This window comes from Chlorocebus sabaeus, chromosome 11, assembly GCF_047675955.1.
Source record: "Chlorocebus sabaeus isolate Y175 chromosome 11, mChlSab1.0.hap1, whole genome shotgun sequence".
Lineage (NCBI taxonomy): Eukaryota > Metazoa > Chordata > Mammalia > Primates > Cercopithecidae > Chlorocebus > Chlorocebus sabaeus.
In genome coordinates, this window is record NC_132914.1 from 103,687,742 (window position 1) to 103,698,906 (window position 11,165).

The 11,165-nt window shown below is 41.7% G+C and overlaps 1 protein-coding gene across 3 annotated transcripts in view; it reads left to right on the forward strand.

Annotated features, from left to right (window-relative positions):
• The window catches only part of POLR3B (RNA polymerase III subunit B), a 137,028-nt gene extending 128,696 nt beyond the window's left edge, over positions 1-8,332 (forward strand). For all 3 annotated transcript variants that reach the window (XM_008004532.3, XM_037996588.2, XM_037996589.2), the window contains 2 exons: positions 2,233-2,406; positions 7,563-8,332. In XM_008004532.3, the coding sequence (XP_008002723.2) occupies positions 2,233-2,406; positions 7,563-7,692 (304 nt within the window). In that variant the 3' untranslated portion in view covers positions 7,693-8,332. The remainder of the gene's footprint in view (positions 1-2,232; positions 2,407-7,562) is intronic.
• The last annotated feature ends 2,833 nt before the right edge of the window (positions 8,333-11,165 follow it).

Here is an 11,165-nt window from a genome sequence, read left to right on the forward strand (position 1 = left end):
TACAACCAATGTTATTGAAACATAAGGCACTTCCACTTGCAGACTTATTTGAGTAAGCTGGAGGAGGTTAGGGGCCACCTGCACCCCATACAGGTATACCCTCCATCCCAAGCACAGTGTCTGTGTGTTAATGAATGGATAAATTTCTTGGGAAAGAGAATTACAGCTACTAAGTTTCACATGTTCTTAGTGCTATTTTTTCCAGTTGGAAATGCATAGTCGAGGGCAGTGGTTCTCAGTCAGGGATGATTTTGCCTCCCAGGGGACATTTAACAACATCTGGAAACATTTTCATATGTCCCAACTTGGGGTTGGGGAAGTAGCTACTGGCATCTAGTAGGGAAAGGCCCGGGATGCTATAGGGACAGCCCCTCACAACAAAGAGTCACCCAGCTCAGTATGTCAGCAGTGCCAAGGTTGAGGAACCCTGGGCTAAGGGAGGGAACCCAGGCCTTGGAGTCAGACGGACAAGGCTATGCTCTCATCTCCACCTTTTCATTCCATCACAAGCCTTGAACAGATCACTGATGACCACAGTCTGATGAAATGCTCAGCTTCAGCATTTCTCATATTTAAAGTGGAGACAATATACCTACTTAACAGGTGCCAGTAAATGTTGAGAGTGTGAATACAGAATGTATACAATGCCCATCCACAGGTGGCATCTGCAAGCATCCGGTTCCCTCCCCACTTTCACTGAGCACAGCCTGGATGTAACAATGTGGAGAGGGGGCAAGGATGAGGCAGCTCATGCTGGGGGTTTTATTTTTTTTAAAACCAAGGGAGAGGTGTAGATAACTCAATTCCTTGACCATTTAAAACTGAGCACTTGCACATGTCTGTTGAAATGATAGACACATGTGGGCTTAAAACTGCAAAGAGGGAGGAGAAGTTGAGATTCTCAAGACAATAATCACTTCAGCAATAGGACCCTCATTGGGTTAGATGTGTTTCTCCCCTAAATGCTGTCCCCTCCTAAACTTCCATTTCAGTTACAACATCCAAAAACTATTTCAGAGTAACATAAATGTCAAAGCAGTTATTTCGTATATTTTGCTTTGTTGTGTAGAAAAAGTTATTACTTTGGTATTACTTTTGTGCCTTCCATATGAAGACTGTCTCGAGTGCATTTGTCTGTAGTCAGTTATCTTAGTTGGTTAAAATCCAAGTATTGGATTCTGTCCACATGTGGTCTGTCTACCTCTACCTTGTTCACTGACCTCAGGTGGAGGGAGCAACTGCCCATGCGTGTTTCTACTGGCAGATAAAAATGTATCGATGTGCTCAGTTATGAAGTTTCCACTATAATGTGTTTATTTAGACCTATTTGTAAGTTATTCATGTGCATATTTCCTTTCAACAAGTATTCTACAACTTCTTTGATTTCACACTGAAACTTAAAACCACAACAATTCTAAAAATCGTAAAATTTTGGTATGTGTTGGCATACCCTGTGTGTTCACCTTCTTAATTCTTTGGGAGATGGCAGCAACAACAAAGATTAAAAGATGCTATGGAATACAGCAAACAAGGGGTGCATGGTCACCCCTGCTCAAAGATTACCTTTAAGAAGCCTGCCAGGGAGCTTGCTTTTTTTCCCCCAAATAATTTGTGTGATCCATACCTACATGGGTTACCTAAATTGTTCAGATCCCCCTGATTTTACCTACATCTCTGGGTCCTGGATTCTGAACCTTTTAAAGTATTCTCAAGCCCAGCATATACACAAACCACAGGGAATCCATTCAAGAGGCTAACAGCTCTGGCCACAACTACTGGAGGATCCAGGTTCCCCCCCAGTCTGTTCTGCTTAGTTTTTCTGCTTTTAAATAATAGAATACTGAGACATCTTTGAAAATACTCAAAGACATTGTTTCCTGATTTGAAAACTCTGCTAAGTTCTAATAATAATGATAGTGATGGTAACAGTAATGGTGTTTTCTGTGATTATATATTAATATGTTGTTATATGAGATTATGTAATTATATATTAATTTCATTTAACCATAACAACCATCAGTATTTTTTCTCAATTGAGGCTGTTTGGGATAGGTGTGCTTATGCGCTTTTACAGATGAGGCTGAGTAGTATGTTCAAGGTTACTGTCCAGTTATTGATTTGGATCCAGGTGAGCCCTGCTCCAAAGCCTCGTGCTCTCTGCCAGCATGTGATGCTGCTGCTTTGTTTGTTTAACAGAATAATAACACATTTGTCTAATAACTTGTTTCAAAGGCAACCCACTGAAGGACGGTCTCGTGATGGTGGCTTGCGTCTTGGGGAAATGGAACGTGACTGTTTAATCGGTTATGGAGCCAGTATGCTTTTGCTAGAGAGACTAATGATTTCAAGTGATGCCTTTGAGGTTGATGTCTGTGGGCAGTGTGGACTTCTGGGGTATTCTGGCTGGTAAGTGGATACCATATGTCTCTCATACTACACCTCTTGCCTCTTAAATCACAGCTCAAGAATTGACCCTGGATCCTATCCGCGTATACTCCAGGCTCTGTCTGTGATCACTAACATACCCTCCCTCATGCATGTATTCCTGTCATTGGGGATACTCTGTGTACATGTCTCATTTGTCTGCATCGTGATCTACTTCCTACACAGCTAGAGGCTCAGCTCCCAAGGAGTACAAACTTTATCTTCTTTTAAATATTATCTCAGGTACTTTTTATAACACTATTTGCCTGTGAAAATTCTAGCAGATGCATTGTTGGATGTTAGAATCACAGTGTGTTAAAGAAACCTCTTTAGGGAAGATTACATCGAATGCTTTCATTTGTAACTTCAGACCCAAAGAGCCAGGGATGCTGCCCCAGGTCTTACAGCCAATTGGTGACAGAGCCAAGAGCCAAGACCAAGACGACCTGGTACCCTGCCCCCTTGTCTGTACTCTCTCTGCCAAGGCTAGCTGCTTCACACTTGTACGGTAGACTCTGTGAGGGCAGAAACCGGGTCTGTCTCAGTAATTTATTCAGCAAACATTTAGTAAGTATCTGCTAAGTGTCAGACACTGTTCTAGGCCCCAGAAATGCAGCAGTGAACAAGACAGATGATGGCTGCTCCCAAGGAGCTTATCTTCTACTTTATTCTCATTGCATCCTGTCGTGTTTACCCTCATTTCTCCAGCCTGGGACCTGGTAGATGCCTCATAAAAAAATACTGGTTGAATGATACCCTGCATTTGTAGGATTGCCAATAAGTAAATCATGTTGTTTGTAAAGTTTATAATTTCTGTGTAGAGTTTGGTACACAAAGGTCACCTTAAAAGATGACACTAGATTTTTTTTTGTTTTTGTGCAGTTGCACCACCTTTCCTATTTGTAATGATTCCACTCTGTCGCCGAAGAACAAAAAGCTCGCTTAGGGTTATTCCTAAAACACTCCTGTAGGCAAGAGAATCCATAGTTCCCCAGAGGCGAGGGGTTTTTTATTTTGTTTTTGTTTTTGTTTTGTTTCGAGACAGAGAGTCTCACTCTGTCACCCAGGCTGGAGTGCGGTGGTGTGATCTCAGCTCACTGCAGCCTCAACCTCCCAGACTGAAGCGATCCTCTCACCTCAGTCCCCTGAGTACCTGGGACTGCAGGCTCATACCACCACGCCTGACTAACTTTTGTATGTTTTGTAGAGACAGGGTTTCACCATGTTGCCCAGCTTGTCTCAAACTCCTGGGCTCAAGTGATCCCTCCCACAGTGCTGGGATTTACAGGCATGAGCCACCACGCCCAGCCAAAAGTGAGTTCTTTACTTAACTTTTCAATCAGAGGCAAGGTCCAACAAGATCTAAGGCAGAAGCTACAGAGCTTCCAGCCTCACCCCCTCATTGCCCCTCACCTGCCCTCCCTGGAGTGCCATTTCTCTAGATAGGGGCCATCCCCAAGATATAGTTAGGCCCAAATAACATTCATTGCTGGAATTTGAGGAATTTGTGGGCCACCGTTTCCCCATTGAGTCCCCACCGTAGTTTCCTTCCAGACAGAGTCTCAACTTCTTGCTATCCTGAGCTACTAATTTCTAAGTTGAAAAAAGCCAATCACAAGTTGAACAAGTGGGCTTCTTAGAACACAGTGTATCCCTTGCCAGATAAATGTCAAAACCTTTTAGCCAGTTATTTCATGATTTTGGTGTAGAAGACTCTTTGTCCGTGAAGAGATCATTTCACTTTAAAAACTAACAGAAGAGGTGGCCATTTGCAATTCATCTTTCATAAGGTTGCAGAGAAGAGGTGACATGATTCTGAGGATGAGCCTAGCTGTTTCTTATATGAATGAGATGAGGGTTTGCTTCAGTCCTGAGATGTCTGTTTGTCTTTTGAAATGCATATTGAGCTTGCTTTTTATAGTCTGGGCTGTGCAACCAAAAAGAAAAAAAAGAAATCATGTAATAGGAAGATGCCTGAATCCTCGTTCCACTATGCTTAAATCTTCAAATTTGACACAAGCGTTTTTAAATAATTTACTTCGAAAGGATGGTACAGAAGAATCATGTCATTAAAAATAGAGGTCATGGAACTTCAAAAAGAGTTTCCTTTTCTCTTCCTCCCCTTTGCATTCTTCCTCCCTCTCCCCACCCCCAAAGAAAAAAGAAAACAGTCAACCCGATTCACTTATGCACTTTGAGAACCTTCCCCTCTCCGCCACTGGTTACCCAGGGAAGGTAATGTAAGCAAGAAGACCTGTAAGCAGTGATTGATCCTCAACATCATTCTGCTAAATGTATATCTTCTTTCCTGCTTCATTTCTGTCTCATTTAGAGAGCATCTGATGGCAGTGTCTGATTTTGAAGCGTATGTGTTCAGTGTGCATTGTATTTGAAATCCTTTGAAAGAGAACTAAATCAGGTTATACACTTTGAGGGTCTTTACTGTAATTAAACAGACCTCAATATATACCATATGTCTGATTTTGAGTGGCCTACTTATACCCTTGTTGCCAACAGAAAAAAATCCTAATCCATTCTAGTAGTCTAGCCGCCGCCTCGGGTGCTGCTTTCTGGCCGAGGAGCATAATGATGCTGTCATTTTTCCCATCATTACCTGATCATGTGTGCTGGGTTGAGTGGGAGGGAGCATGGGCGTCGTTGGAGGAAGTTGCTCTTTAATGAGCGGCACAATGGAGGCTGGGTAATTAGAGCAGTTCGGAACCTTGAAACTGGCCTTTTGTCAGGGATTTGCACATTAGTGAGGCATTGCTATGGGGATGTTTACAGCACGACTGTTGTTCTACAGAAGACACTAAGGGTATAAGTCACAAAAGCGAGGTCCAAAAGGAAGACTTCAGGAAAAAGAAAATCCCTGTTAAGATAATTAGCTCATAGAGGATGTTTCACTGGACAGTCATTTCTCATGTGAAGCCACAGCCTCCCCTTTTTGCTACCTTTGCCCTAAAAAAATCCGTTCATTTTATTGTTGTTCAGGTCAAGTTTCTACCTTTGCAAATTGTTCAGATACAAGGTAAGGTCAGGTTTTATACACACACATGCACACTGGAACATTTTAAATGATGGAGAAATATTTAATAATAGAGAAGATTAAAGGGCTTTCTGGAATATGAATCAGTACATATGGAAATGTAAAATAGATTAGCTTGGATTGGAGTCATTGGGTAATATACTAGTCAGGAGAAGAAAAGTTACCCCCGTTAAATCCATTTCCTTAATTTAATGAAAGCATGAACATGATTCCTAGATAGATTACATCAACCCAAGCACATTAAAAAGATAATTTTTAAACTCGAATGTATTAAATAGGTCTTTAAATAATCTTTTAAGAAAAAGTAACTCACCAAGTTTATATTTGTACTGTTGACGGATCAAATACAGGTTAAGCACCCTGCGTCGCCTCATCATAGCATCAGTTGTGCATTTGTAAGGGTTAGTCTTCTCTCATTCTCCCCCTCAGGAGACTGTCTGCATAGTTACCACCACCGCATGCACATGCTCAGCCTCAGTGCTTGCTTTTCTTTTCTAAAATAATACAAGCTTTATTTTACTGATTGCAAAAATGATCCCTGCTCATTGTAAAACATTCAAAAGTTACCACAAATATAAAGCAAGTCACATTAATTCCCACCACCCAGAGATGACCACTATTAACATTTTGGTGACTCTTCGAAGATTCTGATAAGAGGAGAAAGATACAAATATACACACAAAAAATTTAAAATTTTACATATGATTTTGGGGGCTCCATACATTTACAAAACCTGTTTGAGGGCCCCCTTGGGACCATGCTGATTAACAAACTGCTTTTTTCACTTCACAGTTTGTCCTGGACACCTTCCATTTCAATAAATGTGCGTCCACAACAGCAGGTCTGATGGTTTCACAGTCTTCTTCTATGTAAATGTCCCAGTGGACATTTGCATAGTCTCACGTTCTGCTGTTATAAATAGTGTGGCTGTCAACATTCTTGTACACATCCCTTTGTCACTTGGGATTACAGAATCAAAGAATATGCACATTTACATTTTTACACACACTGTCGTACTGCCCTCCAGAATGGCCAATCCTTTGTTCACTAAGGGATCCTCCTCCAGTTCCTGGTCAGCACCAGATCTTCCAAGCCTCAGTTGCTATTCTTCTTGGATTCATTTTCCTCCTCGTTAACTGTGAGGACCTAGTTTTCTACCTGTTAGGAGTCAGGATTTGTACTGGATACCTACTGTCCCAGCTGCTGCGGACCCTTGAGGAGTAGGGTAAGGTCCTATTTTGATCTGAAACCTGAAAGGATAATTCACTTTCTCCCCAGGGACCCTTCTAGAGTTGTAGCCATTGATTAAGAACTAAGTTTGGTTTACCAGCTTTTCTGCAAAGAAGAGAAAATAAAGTCCTAATTGGAATATGAGGCAAATTGGTTAGGAACATGGGCTGTTGTTGTTAGGGTTAAGTGGGAATATATATGCACATACACACATACATACATCTCTTAATTTCACACAAGGGACAACATGTTATACCTTCCAACACTCATAGAAATAACCAAGCCTGAAGAGCACTAGAAAAGTTACCATTTGATTGAATACCACTGTCCTATTCAGCAGTCTTGTCTTTTCCATCAGACTTTATGTATCTCAATGACAGAAACCAAGTTATAATTGTTGAGCACCTTGCCTAGAATAATATACTGCTAGTATAGTAGATGCTTATCAAATACATGGAAATTGATTGAATTAGTTTAAAACTCCTTAAACAATGAAAAAAAATTAAATTTGGATAAATTTCCCAATGGTTCAGATTTCTGGAGCTCTTTCAAAACAAGTATATAGGCAGATGTTTTACATTGTAAGGAGAAAGGGCTAGATGTGTGGTAACAACTGACTCAACTTGCATGCTTTAAACACCAGAGGGAATGATGTTTGTTTCATTTTTTCTTTTGCTTCCTTGGATGTTTCTTTTTTTCTGGGCACATATGTACTTATATGAAAGTGCAACTGAACACTTAGGAACAGAAAGATAATTTGATAGAATGATAATAGAACTTTATAGAGACCGTTTTCACTTCCTACGTGGAGGCCTTTGTTTCTGAGTTGCTGTCTAACATTGGCTGACTTGGGTTTCAGGTGCCATTACTGCAAGTCATCCTGCCATGTGTCTTCCCTCCGTATTCCATATGCCTGCAAGCTGCTCTTCCAGGAACTACAGTCTATGAACATTATCCCCAGGTTAAAACTGTCCAAGTACAATGAATGAGGATAGAAAAAAATGATTATTAAAGAGAACAAGCGATACATCCAATACAATGGAAAGCAGAAGGGATTTAGGACTACTTCTCCTCCTGTGAAGAATTCCCTTGTGTATTCTGTCACTAAAACAAACAAACAAAAAAAATGGAGAGGCTTTTGATCTACTACAAGACTGGCTAACCAACCTTGATCAGTGAACCTTGAGCCATGGGAGAGATGCTGACCATGTGGACTGCAAGGCAGCTTGATTCACAGATGGGTGTGACCTACAGGAGAAATAAACCATTACTTACGTGCTGATATCTTGACATTCACTCATTAGAAGACCTTCCTCCTTCAAGAGAATGTTTGGGGTCAAATTTACCATATCTTCTGGCTAACGATGTTCAAGGTTCTTCTGGAAACTTGGAAGATGTAAAGAATCTGTTTGATTTGGTCAGCCTGGCTTTTGTGGCTGGCTCTGATAAATTTTCCCAACAATTAAATCTTGCCTTTATACACCGAAACTTTGTAATTTTTGTCTTGGTGAAATATAATGACATTCTTGTCAAGCAAGAATGTCATCTTCCCTTATGGACTCAATTGCTATTATTTTGAACCTCCATGATCGTACCATGCAACAATATTCATTAAATATCTGAATCTAACCCGTGGCTGCTTTGTCATACTCTGTCCCTTCCATACCTGCCAGGATGCTAGCTGCCCATTTTCTTTTTAATCTGACAGGCTTCCTTACTTATTTCTAATTTGTTTTCAACTGCTGCCCTGAAGCCAAACATTTGTGTTAAGAATTGTTTGTAAAATCAGAGTCAGAAATGCTTTGAGTAATGGCCTAAGGCTTCATTCCCAGCATGTCACACTGAAGATGCTCCACAGAATATTAATAGGTATCATATACCAAGAAGAATCAAGCTTCTATGTCAAACTAAGGTTGAGAAACTGGGGTAACCAAGTAAATATTCCACAGGACTTTTTCAAAGCCTTTAAAGATCCCAAGCTAATGTGTACTGGGTTTCAAAAGAGGGATGTTCCAGGTACCCAGGCTAGTCACTGACTTGAGAACTCAGCCTCACTTCGTTTTCTTCACAATAAAAAATCTCTAACACGCGTAGGTGCAGCAGTCATAGAAGTATCAGTGAAAGCAGAATGAAGGACACTGCAGGCGAGCAGGCCTTCCTCAGCCCTCATGGCAAGTACTCAATAGGTATCTTTTTTATTTTTTTTCTTTTCAGACAGGGTCTCACTCTGTCACCCAGGCTGGAGTGCAGTGGCAAGATCACAGCTCACTGCAGCCTCAATCTCCCGGGCTCAGGCTATCCTCCCACCTCAGCCTCCTAAGTTGTTGGGACTACAGGCACATGCCACCACACCCAGCTAATTTTTGTATTTTTGGTAGAGATGGAGTTTCGCGTGTTGCCCAGGCTGTTCTTGAACTCCTGGGCTCAGGTGATCCTCCCACCTTGGCCTCCCAAAGTGCAGGGTTCACAAGTGTAAGCCACTGCACCTGGTCTCAATGTGTATTTCAACAGATATTTCAAAAAGGAGTTTGAATGCCTAGATCTTTGCTATGCCAGTTCCTTTTTTTACCCTTAGCTTATGGTTCTCAAAATTGATGGTGCATTAAGGATTGTTGTACTGGATTAAATATGCAATCATACTGTACTTTGTGGGCTTTTAAAGGAGTTTTCTAGGGTGATACTGATTATCTCACATCGTGTAGCAAATCCACTTCCCAAATCCATCAAAGATGCGGTTGCCCTGCAGTGTGGGGCACACCATTTCAGTGAACACTCAGAGGGTCGGGCTGGGAGAGTTAACGGCAGTGTGCTGGGTGCTGGCAGGAGGACTTGTTGTTCATCATTCAGTACCTGCCACGTACAAGGCACTGGACTAAGGATAAAAGAACAGGATAGGCCTCTGCCTGACCGAGGACATGGTCTAGTGGAGGAGGCCAAGACGTGTGGGCTAGTCATGGAGCACTGCCCTGCAGTCAGTGCTGAGGATTAACCTCGGCAGTGCTGAGGGAGTGCCCAGGGCGAAGCAGCCAACAGTGCTCTGGAGATTTGGAAACACTTCACAAGCATGATTATGCCCTTTATACATGAAGAAACTGACGCCCTACGTAGCTAAGTGACTCCCCAGAGCCTCACTGCTAACACGGGAAACAGCAAGGGCCTCGGGACCAGGCATTCTCACATACAGGGCTTTGTTCTGGTTTTATCTGTGATTATATTTTTCAGCCATCAAAAGTGATCGTTTTTAAAAAATTCAGATGCCCTTGAATGGTTGTATCTCTTATAAATGAACATCTTTCTTAGGAAAACATTCCAAGCCAGTCTAATCTTTCTGAGGGGAGTCGCCTTTCTAAGTGTCTAGGAAATTATAAGTTCTCTAAGTTTACAAGATCTAGAAAGTATGGGTTTTCAAGCCGAGACATCCTTAAAGGAAAATATTCTATCAGATTGATATCTCAAAAATTAGCAAGTACCACATTTGAATAGCTATTTGACTCTGAGAAATACTTTAATGAAAAGCAGCCAGACACTAGGCATGGTGGCAGGCACTTGTAGTTCCAGCTACTCAGGAGGCTGAGGCAGGAAGATCACTTGAGCCTAGGAGTTTGAGACCATCCTGGGCAACACAGCAAGACCCCATGTCTAGGGACCAAAAAAAAAAAAAAGCCAGCAGCCAGATTTGGTAAGCTAGTCCCACTACGGTTTTATTTTTTAAAGTTATTTGTAAGTTAAAAACAACTGACTTACAAATAACTTTAAAAAACAGAGTTATTTTTTATTTAAAGAGTTTATTTAAACTTTATTTAGAGTTAATTATTTACTCTATAAATAGATTTCCATTTCCAGTAATGATAGAGTAACTTTTTATAGACCACCCTCAAAGCACTTTTTTCCCTCCAGTCTTTTGCCAGGCTGGAAGTGGCACAGGGTGAGGCTACAAAGCCATTAAGAGTCTGTGACCCTGACATGAGCTTTGACAGAATCAAAGGGCTAGGGAGACAAGACTGTAGGCACAAAGTTGCCCAGCTGCCAGGATCGGAGAGGCCAAGATCCCATGTAGAAAGGAAGTACACTAAAGTGAGTTCAGGTTCTTCACCACTCCTCTGGATTTGCCAGCTCCAGCTGATAAAATGTGAAATCACTGACTAGGCGGGTTTAAACGACAGAGATGTATTTTCTCACATGTCAAGAGGCTCAACGTCCAAGACAAAAGATGTCCACAGGGTTGGGTCTAGTGGGCCTCTCTTCCTGGCTGCTGGTGGCCACCTTCTCGCTGCAGCCTCACATGGCCTTTCCTTGGTACGCAATAAGGGAGCACGTGAGTGAGCTCAGGTGTCTCTTTTTAGGATGCCAGTCCTGTTGGATCAGGGTCCCACTCATATGTCCTCATTCAACCTTAATTATTCTCTTAAAGGCCCTATCTCCAAATGGGATCACGCTGGGGGCTAGGGCTGCAACATGAATT